The sequence below is a fragment of the Dryas octopetala genome, chromosome 9 (assembly GCF_963921425.1).
Source record: "Dryas octopetala chromosome 9, drDryOcto1.1, whole genome shotgun sequence".
Classification (NCBI taxonomy): Eukaryota; Viridiplantae; Streptophyta; class Magnoliopsida; order Rosales; family Rosaceae; genus Dryas; species Dryas octopetala.
This window is the reverse complement of record NC_141374.1, coordinates 10,202,182-10,220,971: the sequence shown is the minus strand read 5'-3', so window position 1 is coordinate 10,220,971 and position 18,790 is coordinate 10,202,182. Positions and strand designations below refer to the sequence as shown.

The 18,790-nt window shown below is 35.0% G+C and overlaps 3 protein-coding genes across 5 annotated transcripts; 2 read left to right on the top strand and 1 right to left on the bottom strand.

Moving 5' to 3' along the window:
* Positions 1–595: 595 nt before the first annotated feature.
* On the bottom strand, positions 596–1,519 carry LOC147273897 (uncharacterized). The gene has a single exon (XM_086228280.1). The coding sequence runs from the start codon at positions 1,517–1,519 to the stop codon at positions 596–598; it is 924 nt and encodes a 307-aa protein (XP_086084406.1).
* A 3,380-nt stretch (positions 1,520–4,899) lies between these two features.
* LOC147273896 (Sodium Bile acid symporter family) lies at positions 4,900–10,393 on the top strand. The gene is made up of 8 exons (XM_086227572.1): positions 4,900–5,125; positions 5,251–5,330; positions 7,070–7,200; positions 8,211–8,404; positions 8,476–8,728; positions 8,815–9,068; positions 9,144–9,226; positions 10,023–10,393. The coding sequence occupies exons 1-8, from the start codon at positions 4,957–4,959 to the stop codon at positions 10,089–10,091; spliced, it is 1,233 nt and encodes a 410-aa protein (XP_086083698.1). The 5' UTR covers positions 4,900–4,956; the 3' UTR covers positions 10,092–10,393.
* A 1,374-nt stretch (positions 10,394–11,767) lies between these two features.
* LOC147273895 (YCF49-like protein) lies at positions 11,768–14,703 on the top strand. 3 transcript variants are annotated; one of them, XM_086227547.1, is made up of 5 exons: positions 11,769–12,201; positions 12,364–12,442; positions 13,734–13,802; positions 14,016–14,173; positions 14,254–14,703. In XM_086227547.1, the coding sequence occupies exons 1-4, from the start codon at positions 11,894–11,896 to the stop codon at positions 14,121–14,123; spliced, it is 564 nt and encodes a 187-aa protein (XP_086083673.1). In that variant the 5' UTR covers positions 11,769–11,893; the 3' UTR covers positions 14,124–14,173; positions 14,254–14,703. The 3 variants fall into 3 exon arrangements, with proteins under 3 accessions (XP_086083674.1, XP_086083673.1, XP_086083672.1); XM_086227546.1 differs by having other exon boundaries at positions 11,770–12,201; positions 14,276–14,703; XM_086227548.1 differs by lacking the exon at positions 14,254–14,703 and having other exon boundaries at positions 11,768–12,201; positions 13,957–14,083.
* Positions 14,704–18,790: the final 4,087 nt, after the last annotated feature.

Below are 18,790 nucleotides of genomic sequence, written 5' to 3'. Positions count from 1 at the left end.
TGCAGCTATACTTATCCCAAGAAAATTCCCCACCACCAAGTTTTAGGTATCCAAAAAGGGTCTGATAGTGATTTGAAGCACTTGTGTTCTGTTTTGAATGGTTCTTTAGGTATTCCAAGCCTACACCCTTGTGCATACAGTGGCTTTAAGTCCCTCAAAGTTATTGTTTTCCAATCTGTTGAAGTAACTGGAGAAGTTGTCGAGTGCTTATTGTCTGCCTGTCCAGTTCTCGAACGATTATCATTGCTCGATTGTGGGCAGTTAGGTTAACAAAGATTAACATGTGTTAATCGTTACTCTTGTGGGTCAATAACTTTTACAAAACAACCTAACATAAAGTACAAGTCCTGTTCACATTGTAATGTTGAGTGTATAAGGACTATAGGAGTGATTATGTGTAAATTAATATGGAAATCTAATATACCACACCAAAAAAACAATATATGGATATCTGATGCAACATAAAATACTTATGTAATAACAAAGATACATTATTTTCCGAAGCTAGATAATTGAAACTATGAGTCGACAGAACAAAATTCAGGATCAAAAGAAGTGAAATTCAAAGCTGAAGGGGCTCTCCTATCTGAATTAATCAATCATCAGTTGGCAACTTGAACCTACAGACAGGGCACAGATGACCCCAGTTGAACCATTCTACAATGCAGCCTTCATGAAACATATGAGAGCATGGCAAGCAAGTGACTTGTGACCCACTCAACATATCTTCCCTGCAAACTGAACACATCTCACTAGCACTACTAGAACCACCATGTCCCCCAACTGTCAACTTCTTCAAAGCCTCAACTGATGCTTTTGTTGCAGGCTTTGATTTGAACTCTGTTCCATCTGATGACTCCCTCATAACCTGTTCCATTGCATATCCCATCACATTTTCTCGAGAAACATTCAAGCCTGCAGCTGCAGCACTACTTGTCATTTCATCCAAACATCTAAATACCAAATTAGGACTATTATTATAACTACTCATACGGGAATGCATAGCATTAAGACTATGTAACATCTCCTCCTCTTTCATGGCCCGAACCATTGCTTCATATTCTCGGCGTGGAAGTTTAATCTGTTTCTCAACCGTGACAAGCATGTCCAACTTCTTTCGTCTCGAGAGAGAAGCCTTATGAACCATGCCATTCGCTACACACATTATTTGGTTCACCATATCATCAAAGCTGATCTCTAATGGCTCTGTGTTGGTTTTGAAACGCTTCTTCCAGCGCAGCCTATGTAAAGGGAATGGGATACTTATTCCAGATATCATATTGGATATGTCATGGGATGTCAATGGCTCATGACTCGGAAGCTTAACTTCGTGCCTTGTGTTGTGGTCTATGATCTGCGGTCTTTTGACAATGTCAGTATCTGGACTGTAGCTTCTGATGACATTCCAATTAATCGAAATTTGAGGAATCAAAAGGGTTTGATCATCTGGGTACCCTCTATCCTCTGCCATCACAAATATACTGTATTGGTGGTCGTTGTTGAAACTCAAGGTCTCCATCTTTAATTTTCTCAGAGACTAGTGTGAGTGAGTGAGTGTGAGGTGCTGTTTACATTCTCTATTTATAATGAGGATCGATGGACTAGTCCTAGTAGGAATAGATATGATTAGTTTCCCTTTTAACGCAAGGAGTGTGATGATTTCCTTTTGCAATAGGAATAGAAACTTGTGCAAGTTAGTTCTTGATTTTGGTTAGTAATATACAAAGTATAAGTGTATAACTAAAAATAAAAGGCCAAAAAAAAAGTATATCAGGATTTTTTTTTTTATTGAAACAAACAACCGCATCAGTCTTATTTTCACATTTCATTTTTTCGTCCTGGGTAGGTCACTAGGTCCTAAAAGCCTTGAAAAAAGCCTTTTTTTGTTTTTGTTTTTCCATATCACGTAAGCCCATGGATGGCTAGTGTTCATACATAAGGCTTTACAGTTATTTTAAGTTTTTAGACACAACAGATTATTTTATTATTATATATTTACTTTCAGATCTTTAAAATAAATAATAGAGTAAATTTTATGCCAATGCCTTTTGTAGTTTCGTTATGAGTTGGGGTGGCAAATTTTGACACGACACAATAACATGACTCGAACTCGACATGAAGTTAGCGGTTTTTAGTTGGTCATTATTGACACAAACACGAATATGACACGACTCACTAAACAAGAATAATAAACAGGTCAGGTTAGTGTCAAATAGTGTAACACGATTGTGACACACTAAACACGTTTAATTAGTATTATATGAAGAAAATAAATAATTTTTCTCATTTTTTAATATGTATTATATGACCTATTGTAGAATTATGACTTATTTGTATATGGTTTTATTAATATTATGATTAAATATGTTTTTTATATTTTAAAGATAATGCATAAATAACTACTTTGGTTTAAAAATACAAAAAATTATGTTTAAGTTCTGGTATATATGGGTCAACTCGAAAACAACACGATTATAAACGAATTGGGTTAAAATTGAGTCATTTGACACGATTAATTAAACAAATCGAATTATAGTTGACTAGTATTTAATACAAACATGAAATGACACTACACGAACCCGACATAACACGACCCATTGCCAACCCTAGTTATGAGTGTGTGGCACCGTCACAAATACATGACTTGTAAAGAGTTAAAAACTTGCACAATTATTATTATTTTTTTTTTTTTGCAACTTGTAAAGACTCTTTTACATTCACCGGCAATTGCACTTCTAAATTGCAGTTACCCATTGTAAATGTAGGCAGCTGCACTTTTACACTGTAACTGGACTTTGCGCTGCAGTTATACTTATGTATCATCGAAAAAGCTATAAATTATATACTCATAATCTCTTAGACCATGTTAAAATAATAAAATACACTCACTCAAATAACCACTAATAACTCAAAAATGGGAAAAGAAAAACTACAGAGCTATTTCTAGACTACAGGCAGAGGTGAAACCAAGATTTAAAATTCGGACGGGCTAAATCTCTTGACAATTTTTTTCCTAATAAAAAAATATACATAAAATATTTATAGATAAATTTGAAAAAAAAAATTCTCAACAATACGAGAGAATTTTATTAATATTAAAAAAAAAAGATAAACCTAGTCAAGGAATTAATATTAAAATTCTTTTTTGACTTTTCAGATCCTTTTATTTTAAATTTTAATGAGTTTGATTTTTTAATGTAAAAGGTATTATATAACTTTAAGTCATTAATTAACTTAAGTTCTATAGCTACTGGGCTATAAGCTTAACTAAAATGAATTAGCAGTTATTCAAAAGCAAGGGGTTTAATTAACTTCTATAACTATAAGTCATTAAATTAACTTAACTTAACTATAAGTCATTAATTACTTTTTTTTAGCAGAATTCTTGCGGCCCCAGCCAGTCATGTGTTTGGTTTGGTTCCGCCACTGATTACGGGTCATTTTATTATGTTAACATGGGAGCCTACACAAGCATAATTGCAAATATTATCACGTAACTATCCATCTTAGCAAATGAGAGCCTATAAACAGATCATGGTAAAGCCCAAATGAGACTATATATGAGAGAGTTTAGTTTGCAAAAGCCATTCATCAACATACATTGGGCAAATACAAGTTTAGAGGACCTTACCTAACCAGATCCAATGATGACGTTGTTGATTCGGAATAATAATGAGCTTCACAAAGAAGCCAATGAACCTAACAACTAAAAATTTGCTTAAAACTTGAAAAAAGGCAAAAAGGTATCACATTAACATAAAAATTGGCAGGGAGGGGACCCGAAGAGAGAGGGAGGTGGCTGGCGGGTGGGCGGGCGAGCGGGCTACCCAAGGGGGTTGCCGGCAATGTCCAGCTGGGGCGGTGGCTGGTGGGACTGGGGCTGGGCCGTTGGCACCGCTCACTGGCTGAGATGTGTAGGCTGGGATTTAGGTTTTTTTTTTTTCATTAAAATAAAATTTGTCATTTATAATAATTTAATATTAAATTAAAATTGTAATTGTACATAATAAATAAAAATTGTGTATAAAATTACTATAAATGTATAATGAAAAGGAAATGAGTAGGGGTGGGCACGGGATGGAGGGGGACGAGACTTACCTCATTTTGTTCCCATGTCATGATTTGAGTTCGGGATTGGTATGTGATGAGATGAGAGTTGAGGGATTATGGTAGGATCTTGTCCCGTACCAAACTAGTTCGGTATGAGTTTGGTACAATTCTGATCCCAGACCAAAAAAAAAATTCAATTGACTGGTTGACTGCTTTGCAGTGTACAATTGCACAAAATACTGGACATGCATTGATTAGTTGTGAATAAATGAGTGTCCAAATAAGTAGCAAAGATTATGAAAACAGAAGAGTTCAAAAGCCTATCACATATGTTCCCTATTTGCTTGTCCAATTCAGCTGTCTGACAATGGTGTTACTTGGGAATAATTAGGCTTAGTGTTACTTATTGGGCTATGAAAACAAGTTAAAAAATAAATTGAGCTTAGTGTTATTTGGGTCCATTAAATGAAATAAATAAATTTTAATTAATGGGTACAAGACATGACCATCTCGACAATAAACTTCCAGGACCGATTTCATTCCGTTTGAGATCAGTACGGTACATGATCAGTACGGAATTTGAAAACAGAAAAACAAAATGGGACCAAACGATACAAAATGACACAGTACGGTATGATTTCGATATTTTTAATCTTAATGTCCACCCCTAAAAATGAGTGTGCAAATAACACTATTGTGCATATTGCAGCACTTAAATCGAAGAAGGTTGACATGGTCCGACCCGGAAATTGCTGACGTGTATCCGTACCGGAAGTCGCCGACATACATATATATATATACAAGAGGGATAAGCCTAATTAGCGCGGAATACATGGTTTCTTAGTCGTAAGTCGTAACTACAAATTTCAACTTACTGTCCCTCCCTCCCTTTAGGCTCGGCACAAAATGGCTTCGCATGCTCCTCCTGCTAATAGCCAGCAGTTGCAGATTCACCACCGTCTAAACCTCTCCCGCTTCTCTCTGCCGCGCACTCATCGCCTACCAATTCCGCCGCCAAATCTCCCAATCCCGGAGTCTCTAGCCTTTTCCGTTCGTTCTCGGCCGGCTTCTCCGAGTTAGTTTCTGCGCATTTTCTCTGAATGCGATTCATTTCTTTATTTCTTAGCGTTTACTTCTTCTTCTCTTTATTTGATTTGAAATGTCTTCATCTGGACTCATCATTTTTGCTGCTGTGTGCAGTACGCAGGTGTGTACCGGAGAAGTTCTCGGCTTCTTTCGATTCGGATCTCGGTCAATTTCATGCATCTGAAACACCGCAGGTGCTCTCTTTTGCCCATTTTTTCTTTTTCCTTTTATTTTTCAGTTATGATTTCTTTTATTTTTTTATTTTTTCATGCACCTCAATTTTTTTTTTTTTGAGAATCAACCTCAGTTAGTTTAATTATAAGTAATGCTCGAGAGATCATATTATTGTTTAATTATATTATCGTATCATTGTGCAATGTGATGGAGTTAGAGTAGAAGAGTAAAGATATAGTAGAAGAGTCAGTACGGTATCTGGGAAATAGACCAAATAGACGCTATTGTTAAAATGATTTAAAATAATAGAGATATATTTAACATTTCTTACATTATTTGGTCATTGACAAGGATATTTATTACTTCGTAGTTCTTACGTCCTTAAATAAAAGAATTAATTACTATAGGGTGCATGTTATGCATCCTATTTAATCTCTAGTACCAATTAATTTTATTTAATAATAAGGTAACTATCAGTTGCATTGCAAGAGCCGATGCCAGCTGAGTTATTTTGAAATATGGTCAATTGCCATTGTATTTTTTTTTTTTTGTCTCTCTTTCCTCTTGTCTCTCTCTCTCTCTCCTCGCTATGTCTCTTTTCCATTTCCTCTTCATCATCTTCTTGTTCTTCTTCTTCGTAGATTTGGAACTCTTATTATTATTATTTTGGTCAAAAGATCTAGAACTCAGATCTAGAAAAATTTGAAATTATGAACTAAAATTGCAAAATAAAAATGCAAACTGAAACTGCGACTTTTTGAGTTTGTTAACTGTGTCAGACAACTAAAACTGCGACTTTATAAGAGTGTTCTCCATAATTGAAACTGCGAGTAGAAAACTGAAACTGCAGTGAAAATTGAAATTGCATGTGAAAACTGAAACTTTTTACGATTAAATTTGTTTGTATAGTGCTGAAGCTGTTTTGGGTTGTGGGTGGGTTTATGTTACCTGAAAAATTAAATTTATGGTTTTGGGTGGGTTGATGTTACCTTCAAATTAAATTTGTGAAATTGGGTGCTTTTGGTTAACTTTTTGGGTTGTGAGTACCTTAAAGTTAATGGACTCAATAAATATAGAGAAGGTTATTGAAAAAGTAAATGTAAATGAGTGAGGGGAATAATGGGTGGAAAAGTTAGAAATGTTATGGAGGCTTTGTTTGTTTCCATGAAAATAGTTTGGAAAAAATAAAAAGACAAGATAACTGAGTAAAACTATAAATTAAAATTTTTTACTCTGAATGAGACCAGGGACAAACTATGAGTATATACACATGTTGCATATAAGTTTTACTCCTATGTTAAGAGGATGCAAATAAGTTGAGCTGCGCACAAGCCGCACTAACGGCTTAGCTTTGGCTCGAGCCTAACTTTGGGATTGTTTGCTAAACGAGGCAGAGCCTGAGTTTGCTCGGGCTTGGCTCGTGAGCTCGTGAGTTTACACATTTAATTGTTTCATGGTTTATTGTTTAATAGTATAACTTTGAATCTATAAGTTTAATTTTAGGTACTAATATTTGTTTTTTTTTATTATTATTTTAAGGCTCCCTGGTTTTCTAGAGGGTTGAGCTTGAGATTCAGGCTTGTGTTTGGCCCAAGCTCAAAAAAAAACCTGGCGAGTGGAGCCTAACCAACCTAAACCTCAGCTCGGCTTGGCTTGGCTTATTTACCCCCCATAATAGTGTTGAATGTTCATTTTTATAAGGTATTTGAAAAGTGAATTTGTGCCACATTGATTGTAGTTATGATATGTCTTGTTTCAGATCCCTCAACAAAACAAGGTTTCTATTGTGGAGATCCTGAAGAAGTCAAATTCTTTTCTGCCACATGTAACCCTTGCTAGTACGCTGTTGGCTCTTGTCTTTCCACCTTCTTTCACATGGTTTACCAACAGGTTCTCGAACCTTGTTTAGCTGAATTAGTTGGTCAACAATTGCATATTTGCTTGCACTATTCCATTATAGAGCAAGTGAGCTACTTCCAAGGAAGATTGACATTTGAGTTCTAACACAACTGTGGTTAACAATGGACTTTGGTTGAATATACTTGCTTAAGTGATTTACATGAGAAGAGTTTATACACTAGAGACATAGTTGTTTAAGTAATGCTTTAAAAGAGCTTTTATAATGCCCATATCAAAGAACCCCCTCTTATCCCAATATGTTGCATACTTTTTATTTGGGTGGTGGTGAATAGATATGCTACTAGAAGTGAATTTTTTTTAGTGATGTACGTACTTTTTTACCTTTTTTTTTTTTTTTTTTCTCCTCTCTGTTAAAAGGCCTCTTTAATAAAATCAGACAAAAAAAAAAATCAATGAAGTTGCCTTCAACAAAAAAAAAAGGTGAAAAATAAGAAAAGCGTATTTCTGATAGTTAGTGCCATAGTATCCCATTCTTCCTTGAAGTTGTAATCTTTTAAATATTGTTTGTTACTTTGTTGTATTCATTGTGGATACATATTTATTATGATATAATTTTTAAGGGCATAAGTGAATGAAGAGGAAAGAAGAAATGTCTATTCTCTATACTGTCTAACATGTGGAGGATGCTTTTGAGTTTCTAAATCAGTTGTAATTCATTGGATAATGCTTTTGTACTTTTAGAACATGGACAGAGGCTGTCAGAGGGATCAAATTGGGATAATTTTGAAACTACGGGGGTGACAATGTTCAAATCAGAAACACGAAGACCAAATTGAAACATTTTGCAAATTATAGGGGTGAAGAGTGTATATTAGCCTAGATTTTATTTCCTGCTGTGTGAAGTATTCTGGTGCAGCTATTAGGGAATGGAAAGTTTACATTTGACTACCTTGATGTGAAAGTAATTGTCTGTATTCATTAAAGAGTGAAATTTTGTTCAAAATTATGCTTATTATTATATTCTTGTAATATGCTTCCAGGTACTATGCGCCTGCATTAGGGTTTTTGATGTTTGCAGTTGGGGTTAATTCCAGTGAAAAGGATTTCCTTGAAGCTTTCAAGAGACCAACAGCAATTGTTGCTGGTTATATTGGCCAATATGTTGTCAAGCCTCTTCTTGGATATATTTTTGGCATTATCTCAGTGTCAATATTTGGTCTTCCAACTTCAGTAGGTGAGTTCAGCCTGCCTCATTGTCAAAACAATGGTGTGGACGTACTAACTTTTCTTGAATCTGTGGATCAGGTGCTGGAATTATGTTGGTATCTTGTGTTAGTGGTGCCCAGCTATCAAATTATGCGACTTTTCTGACGGACCCTCCAATGGCCCCTCTCAGCATTGTCATGACATCATTGTCTACTGCTACTGCAGTATTCATCACACCACTCTTATCGCTCTTGCTCATTGGAAAGAGACTGCCTGTTGATGTAAAGGGAATGGTATCCAGCATTCTGCAGATTGTAGTTACACCAGTTGCTGCAGGCTTGCTTTTGAATCGGTGATACACCAACTCTGAATAATATATTTTTAACACAATGTTCGGTAAGAGAGATTCTGACGTGTCTTGTATAATTGCGCCTTCAGGTTTCTTCCCCAAGTATGTGATGCTATCCGGCCATTTTTACCTCCACTATCAGTATTTGTGACAGCTTGCTGTGTTGGAGCGCCACTTGCCATTAACATTGATTCTGTTATGTCTCCTTTTGGTCTAACCATTTTGTTGCTCATTATCACATTTCATTTGACAGCTTTCATAGCTGGGTATTTTCTTACTGGTTTGGTCTTTCATAAGGCACCTGATGTCAAAGCACTACAAAGAACACTATCCTATGAGACAGGTTCCACCTTTGTCCCTTGTCAGTACAAAATGTGTTTAAGAATTTATGACACTAACTAATTATTCACGTTTGCAGGAATGCAAAGCAGTCTTCTGGCCCTGGCCCTTGCAAACAGATTTTTCCAAGATCCACTCGTTGGAGTGCCTCCGGCAATCTCTGTGAGTCAATGTCCTGGTTTATATACCAATTTGTTCTCTTTTTTCACCAATTCAAATCATGTCACTTATCTTACATCAAGCAGAAGGGGTTCTTCTGCGAGCACTACCTTGGCTTCAGCACTAAGTCCTGACCATTACTTGTGGCTCCAGATATTTTCTTTCTTTGTGCTGTCACTACTCTATAGAGTCCAAATAATTCACATTTTTATAGTGTCATTAAGGCTTAATCCACCATGATACTCTAAAATGAGTATTCTGACTTTTAGAGCTGTCCATGAGCCTTTTTAAAGAACTCCAAATGCACTCTGTAGGACATCTGCAACATATTATTATTATAGTTATTTTTAAATTATCTTTGATGCTTAATAAACACACTACACCAGAAAGAGTACTCTAGTTTTCAAACCAGTGGAAGGGCCTCTATAGAGAGTTCCAAATACACCACCCAACTGATGTGGGAGAGGGACATCCAAAATAACTCAGTTATTTATGGGATGAATGACTTGGAACTCATTATTGGTTTGAGGAGATCATTATTTCGAAGTCTTAACTGATTTTTAAGAGCATGGTGCATGCTTTTATAGTATCTCTAGCAAAACATTTATAGCCCTCCAAAATGTATTTCAAATTTACATATTCTTTGTTGGAATAAGAACACATTTTGTCTTTCACTTTTTTGTTTTTTTAAATGGTGCTACATTATGTGTTTTCTTGCACCAGGGTGTATGTGTATATTATGATTACAATGTGTGTTTTCTTGACACACATATTCACTGTTTTTTACTGTGATCTACAGACTGTAATCATGTCTTTGATGGGCTTCTCCCTTGTCATGGTTTGGGCCAAAAGGAAAGAACAACTATAACGAAACAGATCTGAAATTGTTTTAAGTTGGCTCTGTGCTTCTTGATGGCTTGCATATCTTGACCAGAACAAGAGATGGCTTGCGTAGGTTAATTGGAAAATATTTTGGTTGTTTCAAGTTAATAATATTTGTACTTTAAATTTCAAGTGCCAAAATTTGTTCCACTCATTTTGTACATTATGTCTAATGTATTAATTATGAATTTCAACACTTTGAATACATCGAATATGTTCTTGTATTATTAGATTAAATTTTGTAATCATTTCAATTATACTGAAAAAAATTTCATTGTTGTCTCGGTAGATGTTTTTATTTTATTTTCTATTCTTTTCTTTTTTACTTCGATATATTGGATGCTTTATGTGGAAATCCCACTTGGAGGCACAAAGTCCATGCCCTGCACATTAAACAATATGGACCGGTGAGAGGACATTAACCCAATTTCAATAAACCTTAATCTATGCAACATGGAGCCCATACCCAGTACTATCTTATAAAAAGGGTAAAGCTTTATCTGTAAATTCATGTACCCTTCAGCTCATAATCGATTAATGAGTATATATGTTTAATGAGTGTATATTGTTATAATTTGAGTGTAATACATAGAATGCAACTAACATTGCTCACTTAGAACATGCATGTTTATTTTGTTTTTTAGTATAGGGAATGTTTACATTCTACAACTGTTTCCAACGTCGAAAGTTGTAGAATATAACCAATATTGCTCACCTACAACATGCATAGTATTTTGTCTCATGGCGTTGCGAATGCTCGTTTTGAAAGTTAAAAGTTGTATTTTGTTTCTTGGTGTGAGGAATACTCATACTTTATAGTTGTTTTGTAAGTCAGAAGTCATAAAATACAACGCACCAACGTGGTTCACTTGGAAAATGCAAGGTTTGTTTATTATTGCGAGCAATATTCACACTACAACTGTTTTAAAAGTCGACAATTGTAGAATACAACCAACATTGCTCACTTGAACACATGCATGGTATTTTGTTTCTTGGCCCGGGGAATACTCACACTTTACATAATTACATTTGTTTTGAAAGTCAATCGTTGTTAAATACAACCAACATTGCTTACCTGAAACATGCATGTATGGTATTTTGTTTCTTGGCATGGGGAATACTCACTCTACAATTGTTTTGAACGTTAAAAGTTGTAGAATACAATCAACATTACTCACTTGAAACATGCAGGGTATTTTGTTTCTTAGTGTGGGGAATACTCACACATTCTGCTGCAACCGTTTTGAAAGTCAAAAATTGTATAATATAATCAAAATTGTTTACCTGGAACATACATGTATTTTGTTTCTTGAAGGGGGGAACACTCACTCTACAATTGTTTCGAAAGTTACAAGTTGTCAAGTTGTAGAACACAACCAACATTGCTCACCATGAACATGTATGGTACTTTGTTCCTTCACACTCTACAATGATTTTGAAAGTAAAAAATAAAGAATACAATCAATATTACTCACTTGAAGCATGTATAATTTTTTATTTTTTAGTGTGGGATATACTCCCACTCTACAACTATTTTGAAAGTAAAAAATTGGTAGTGTTATAGTCACCTACAAAAGTACTATAATTATTAAGAAAATTTTAGGGAAAAGAGTGTATTGAGCATTTGAGCTCATGGATGGGACAAAATTGGAGCACCATGCTGCCTTATCCAAAGCGTGTTACCAGAAAGACCTTCAATCTTCAAGAAAATTTCCTTTGTACCCTCATTTTCCAACTACCTTCTTCTCAAAGCTCACAGTGAAAATCTTCAAACGAAACCCAACGACCATGGCAATGAATTCCTTACTGTACCTCCCAAAACCACCTTTTCCTCCCAAACCCCCTTCCCCTCCAACGTTCCGTACATATCCAACTGCTCAAAATCGACCCCCAAAGTCCCTAAGACAATATGGTACCCACCATTATCCAAAAAACATGTTGGGTCTACTCGGAGCGGGTCTGACCCTGACCCTGACCCTTATGGGACCTGCCTCAGCTGCTGAGCTACTGTCGTCGAATTCTCTGCAGCTTAGTGAGCCCTCCAATGCCCTCTCGTTGCCCACCTGGGCCGTACACGTTTCTAGTGTCGTTGAATGGTGAGCATTTATCTCATATTCTGGTTTTTTTGTATTTGGGTTTTGTGAATTTTCTTTAACTTTCATAGTTTATGTTTTCGTTTTGCATTTCTTTTGGCGTTAAATTTTATTACTGACCAAAAAAAATGGTTGCTTTGTTAATTGTAAATGTTTTGTTCTAAGGATTACAGCAATGGCTTTGGTGTGGCAGTATGGGGAGAAGTCTGGGTTTGAATCTTGGAAAGGGCTGTCTTGGGGTATGGTGAGTTAGATTCTTTTAGTCTTACAAATTCTTGCAATGGAATTCTGATTTGATATGGCTATTTGGATGATAAATGGTTGAATAATCAAACAAAAGAGAAGAGTTGTCTCTGTTAAAATTATTTATCATGAATGATGGGGCACTTATTACCTCATTGAAGTGCTTTTTAGGTGTTAAACACAATGTTGAAGTATAATGAAATGGTTGATAGGTGATTCTTCCCATTTGTTTCCAGTAGTTGTGCTTTTGCTAAAATCATATAATCATACTAAACAACTAAAATTTGGTCCAATTGCTCAGAGAATCGAATTGGGGAGACCTTCAATTGAAATGCAAATCACAATGAAATTACGTAGGACATTCATATTCCCTCTGTGTGCGTATCTGCATGCCTGCATACGGATAGAAATTTAATTCGTGTGATCTGCTTTTCTCATTAGAGTACTGGTTGTTCAAACCACCATTTCTCGCATATCCTTTTCTTTCTTATTTCCATGGCCATACACATATTTTCTCGTAATTTGAACCAACGCTTTTTGTCTTTTTTTTTACCCCTTTGATAGGAAACAAGAAATTCATTGCAAAAAAAATGATGTACAAAAGGAGATGGACAAGCAGTGCACCTAAAGACTACAAACATAGCACCTAGGGAAAACCAACTACAAACCCAAGACTAGAAACCAACCATCAATGTTAAACTACCCCCCTCCCCAAATTAAGAAGAATAACGGTGGAAGGAATGTCCCTAAAGTCTTTGGACAACAATGCCTAAAGAGAGGCTCGAAATCTTATTCTATTCCAAATAAGATCCTTCTATTCCTGTCCAACCACACAATCCAAATAGAGGCTAGCCCTCTACAATGCCAAAGATGAGTTACCATGTATTGGTGGATTTCTTTACCATGGTACATCTCTGTTAAATATTTATTTCCTTGTAATCTTCAAAGCTAGCATGACTTAATCAGATATAATCTTTGACTTTCTTATTTTGGTTAACTTGAAAGTTGGAATATAATGGCACTAACAAGCTTACAACTTAAGTGGTTAAGTTGGTAGTTCATATCCATTTAACTGCCTTTACAATTCAAAAGGGTTAGGGTCTAAATCTTGTGGACTATGGTTTCGTCATAAGTCGAAAATTTAGGTTTCCAAGTCAGCATATAGCCCTTGGGAAAGGAGGGGGGGGGGGGGGAGTGATTGAGGAGCTTTATGTACAGCCTGCTTGGTGGTTTTACTATTATTCAAATTTCTACTGCATCATTAAATTTGATGATGTAATTGATTGCTGTAGGTTCCCCTGCTTGGTGGAGCAATGTGTGCATGTACATGGCATTTCTTTTATAACTCCGAGTCTCTTGAGGTAAGAAGGGTGTTGTTTTCTCTATGTTTTATGAAATCAGATTTGTTTAAGGGGAAGGGAAATGAAGTAATTGAAACATAGAACATATCATTGATCATAACCTGCAACTGCTAATAGCTAGATGGTTATGAATTTGTCCCTTCAATTACAACAGGAATTGAGTTTCAAGACAAAATATCTACAGTGACTTTGGTGCTCCTCCATGAGTTGTAGGTATTGGTGGCTCTTCAAGCAGCCCTGACAGTTATAGGGAATGCCACAATGTGTTTTGCTGCGTTTCGTATTTACAGATCATCTGAAGAACGCTCCAAGAATCTATGAAGTTGCTATATTTGCACGAACAAATCTATTCCTATTTTTGTTTCGATAAGGTACCCCCAAAAAAAAAAAAAAAATCTTTGTTAAAGTTGACATGTTCATGAAGAAGCACGATTTGCTAAATCAACTGTAGTCGTGATTTTGTGTGAGTGCAGGAATCAGGATGCAGAACTGGAAGCTTCACTTCAATGTAGGTGGGTTTTCGCATTGCTAAAAGCTGAAATATTGATTTGATGTCATTTCCATTTGGAAGGTGACATTCCTTTTCAGTATTTTGTACAAATCTGGTCAGGTGTCACCAGATTTCGAACGGTAGCTATAATTCTTCAAATAGTCTTCAATCTTCATGATCTCGAAATATCCCTCTGGTGGCTTGTGAGTTTGTCAACCAAGTGAATTTACCGGAGCCTCTGTTGTACAATGGACACAGGGTTTCTTGCAACTGCAATTAATGATCAAAATTGGAATATTTGTGTATATTACAAATTATATTTTCTTTGTCATTTTGTGTTCCTTTGGTGGTCTCACCTCAATGTATGATTGCTTTGACTGATATATGATTTGAAAAGCTACAAGTCATCCATTAATTTGCTAGTCTATTCAAAAGCCACAAGTCATTTTTATCGTTTCGTAATGCTTTAAACTTGTGGCCTAAACTCCCGCAGCGTCAGTCTCTGTATGTGCTTCTTGTAGCACATGTCAAGAAAGATGACCCATCTACCTATATCTTTAGCTTTTTGCGCTGTGTTCTCAATGGTAAAGGCAACCCAGAGATAAGTGAAGGTCTGGGGTTTAAAGTTGACTAACCTCACGGCTGTCGTAAATTTTTTTTATCACAGTTTGATCAATGGTCTATAGACTCTATATTGACAGTTTTAACTTTTAACATGTCAAATTGTTTAACAAGAGAATAAGGATCTGATCTTGGCCTATGTTATGCACATAACTGGGTCACGAGAATTGCTTGTAAGATCGACCTGTGATTGACTGAGAGACGTTGTACTGTTGGAAGCAAAATTGATGTATTGCCAACAGTTCATGTGAATTTCTGGGTAAGCAACTGAACTTTATTCTATTATAAGTTAATATTACGTACATTTAATTATATGCTCATAAATGCATGCAATATTCATGACTAGTTGCTCTAAACTTTAAAGCTTTTGAACTGATCACCCCTCACCTGTCTTAGTCAAGCAAAGAGATGATCATGTACGTGGCCGGGAAAGCAAAGATAAAAAGCTGCCTAGCTAGTGTAGTGCCCTATAAGGCCTGCGGTGGTGGAGCACCTAGCTAGCAGGGTCCTCTCTCTCTCTCTCTCTCTCTCTCTCTCTCTCTCTCTCTCTCTCTCTCTCTATGGGTTCTCTAATACTATTCATGGAGCTTTAGTGATGAAATTTTGCATCAAACTAAGAATATATACTTTCTTCTTTCCCTAAGGCCCCGCCCCTTTTAGAACTAAACAGGCCACATAAAACACATCACTTTATATATGCCAACAACATCGAGGTCCCGTTTGGGATTGCAGTAGAGGATTCAAAAATTATTGTAGACGACAATTTTCAATCACTTACAACAATTTGAGTGTTTGGTTAAAAAATTAAAAATTATTTTTTTTCACAATTCTCAACTCTTTATAACAAAAACAAAAAACAGATTTCAAGGTGATTTTGAAAGCTTTAGTGAATCACAATAATAATAAATATTTTATTTTACTTATAATATCCTTATTGATTTCTATAATTTTTATTTGTTTATTTTAAATTAAAAAAATATGTCCATTATTAGTTATATTTTATATTGTAATAATTAATTATGACATTTTATTTGTATGATTAAAATTATAATATATATAAAAAAATAATAGGCATATTTATTTAATAATTTTGTTTTAAAAAAAATTAATGCTAATAAAAATTTGTAGCAAAAAATTTCAAAAACAAATAAAAAAAATTTTATTTTTACCAAATAAATAAGTGAAAGACATTTTCAGCATCATATTTATTTTAGTAATTATATACAGTCATAGCACTTTTACATTAACATTTACCAAACACTTTGATACTGTTTTATACACTCACAGCACTTTTGAAAATATGGTTTACCAAATATTTAACTGCTTTATTTTACAGCTGACTTTACTTCACAACTGTTTTTCTCACAGCAATACCAAATCGGTGAAACTCATGAATCATGATGTCAAAAATTTGACCACTCAATATGTGGCTTGCGTGGTCATCTCCTTGGACTGCACTGGTGCTTGGATAGTCATCTCTGACTGATCATCTCTTACATGTCACTGGCGCATGAATATCACCAAGAAACACTTTTAGTTTCCTTAATGCACTCCTTTAAATAAATCATTATAAATATTAGACAGTCCCATTATATGATATATTTTGTTATTAGATTGGGAATCTAAACAAATCATAACTAGTCGATTTTATTTAAATATATTAGGTCATATGCATTACCCAATTTAATGTTTCTCTATTCTTTTTTTATAACCTTAGGCTTTTGAGGGTACTGATAAATGAATTGGTTTCTTCTATTCTTACAACAGTTATTTCTCATATAAAGATCCTGTTCTTGATATAATGCATTCTGCTGCTATTTATAAGTTTATAACAATAAATTAAGGGCATCTTTCATTTGCTAGCTAAAAGAGGTTTAATTAATTATTGGTAATTTGGTATACAGACATGTCCCTTGAGTCAAGCAAGCTCATTCAAATAGAGGGCCCTCCACATTAATTAATGGACATGTAAACTACTTCAATTGAATGGTAGAGCAAGGCTCATGTGTTAAATCACACTTCTTATTCTTCGCTTGAAACATTAATTTAGGTAGGTGAGATTGTGAGAACAACTTCCGACCACTTGAAATAGGTTAAGCAATGCATCATCCTCTCAAACTCTTGATTGAAGCTTGCTATCTTATAACATATAGGCTACAAAATTCACTGCACATATACAGATTGAAAGCAAACAACCATACAAGGTAACATGGCCAACCATCTACTAGTGACACTACTAATGGTATAATTGGTAGGGGCTATAAATGCATAGAATTTACTGCTACTCATCTTCATCTTCAACCATTGTTTTTGGAGAAAAACTTGAGTTCGGCAGTTATACCATGTCATCAATACACACTTTGAAAATGTAAAATAAAATTATACCATGCATTGACAAAGTAAAAAGAAATTTTTTATTTTTTATTTTATTAAAATAAAACTACGATTTTTTTAAATAATTGAATTCATCATATCAACATGATAACGTAATATGACTGCACTATCAAATTTTTCTCATTTTTGTGGGTAAATGATCACATGACTTGTGTAGTACTCCATTTGCTTTGTAGAGTCAGAAAGACTGATTAAACGAACTCTTTAAAGAATGGCAGTGTCTTTTCACTGCCCCACCAATTCCATCATTGGGCCTCAAGGAAATAAGAAATTCAAGGTTACTTTGAAGATTTGTGTGTGAAATTGGGGGCTTTTGAAGAAATTATGGGGACCATTGTTGTTTCTTTTTTTTTCCAAAAGCAAAGATTGGAAGGCCCTTTTGCAAAGCTATAGGAAAAGGGTGCATGAAAGTTTCCTTTGATTTAAGGGGTGCTCTATTAAAAGAAAGGGACTACATTCAAATGCTTAATGCTCTTTTTGGCACCACCAAAATTTGAAAATTTGTTCCAAATAGTATATTTAAGGATTCATGCTTTCCTTACTTTTGCTGTTTTTCATGCAAAATCTCTCTCTCTCTCTCTCTCTCTCTCTCTCTCTCTCTCTCATCATTTTGCTAATCAGCGTTGCAGACTCCTTCCTTTTGAAGGCATTCAAATTCTGGCGCCACCACCGTTTGTTAGTAAGGCTCTCTGGCAGTTAATGCTGCAGATCCTGAGCCAACAAAATTATAGCAAAGCAGTGTTGAACCTGTGATTTAATCATGTCAAATTTCCAATCCAAATCTATAACATAGGATAATACTTTCGTTATAAGATAAGAAAAATTGTAGCAATTCACTTTTTGTGTCCATTAATTATGTAGTAGGGTATCATAGGGTATCAAAACTCTAAATACTAAGTTTGAAACCTAACTCCTTCCACCGCGTATCACTTATATAGTGGAAAGAGCCAAGCGAGGCAACCATCCTACATGTTCAAGACCAACAACGTACCCTCTATATATTATGCTCGGTCTAATTAATATAACATTTTTCTTAAAAGTTTCAATCCAAAAATGAGAATAACTCAATTTAAAGAAGTTCACCTATATATAAACTCCACCCCCAACAACTTATTCATGTAAATGTACATAAAATGAAAATGTTGAGAACAACATTTTCATGGTTTGTTTCAATTCCTGAAATTTGAAGACCAACTTTGTCTCAAGTGGCTTGAATTATGTGAGTTAGGAAATTAAACAAAAGAATATAATGAGTTTTACTTGGAGTTTAGAATACAATTGTGGGGGCATAGTCCATCTTTATCTTAAGTTTTGTGTCTTATGATACACGTACATCTAATAGTGGAAAGACCAAAAAATACTCTACCAATGAGAAATTGCCATGCCATTAAAAAATTATAAAATAGTAGGGCAGTTCGGTTAATTCGCCTTTGTGGTTAGTAATTGCAATAAACGACTTAGGCTTCATTAAAGATCCTCACGA

What these genes read in the sequence shown, in the direction of transcription:
- LOC147273897 (XM_086228280.1), bottom strand. Translation starts at nt 1,519, where the DNA reads ATGGAGACCTTGAGTTTCAACAACGACCACCAATACAGTATATTTGTG.
- LOC147273896 (XM_086227572.1), top strand. Translation starts at nt 4,957, where the DNA reads ATGGCTTCGCATGCTCCTCCTGCTAATAGCCAGCAGTTGCAGATTCAC. An exon ending in ATGCATCTGAAACACCGCAG is followed by an intron (nt 5,331 to 7,069) that starts GTGCTCTCTTTT and finishes GTCTTGTTTCAG; the next exon opens with ATCCCTCAACAAAACAAGGT. An exon ending in GCAGGCTTGCTTTTGAATCG is followed by an intron (nt 8,729 to 8,814) that starts GTGATACACCAA and finishes TTGCGCCTTCAG; the next exon opens with GTTTCTTCCCCAAGTATGTG.
- LOC147273895 (XM_086227547.1), top strand. Translation starts at nt 11,894, where the DNA reads ATGGCAATGAATTCCTTACTGTACCTCCCAAAACCACCTTTTCCTCCC. An exon ending in GTTTCTAGTGTCGTTGAATG is followed by an intron (nt 12,202 to 12,363) that starts GTGAGCATTTAT and finishes TTTTGTTCTAAG; the next exon opens with GATTACAGCAATGGCTTTGG. An exon ending in AAGGGCTGTCTTGGGGTATG is followed by an intron (nt 12,443 to 13,733) that starts GTGAGTTAGATT and finishes TGATTGCTGTAG; the next exon opens with GTTCCCCTGCTTGGTGGAGC.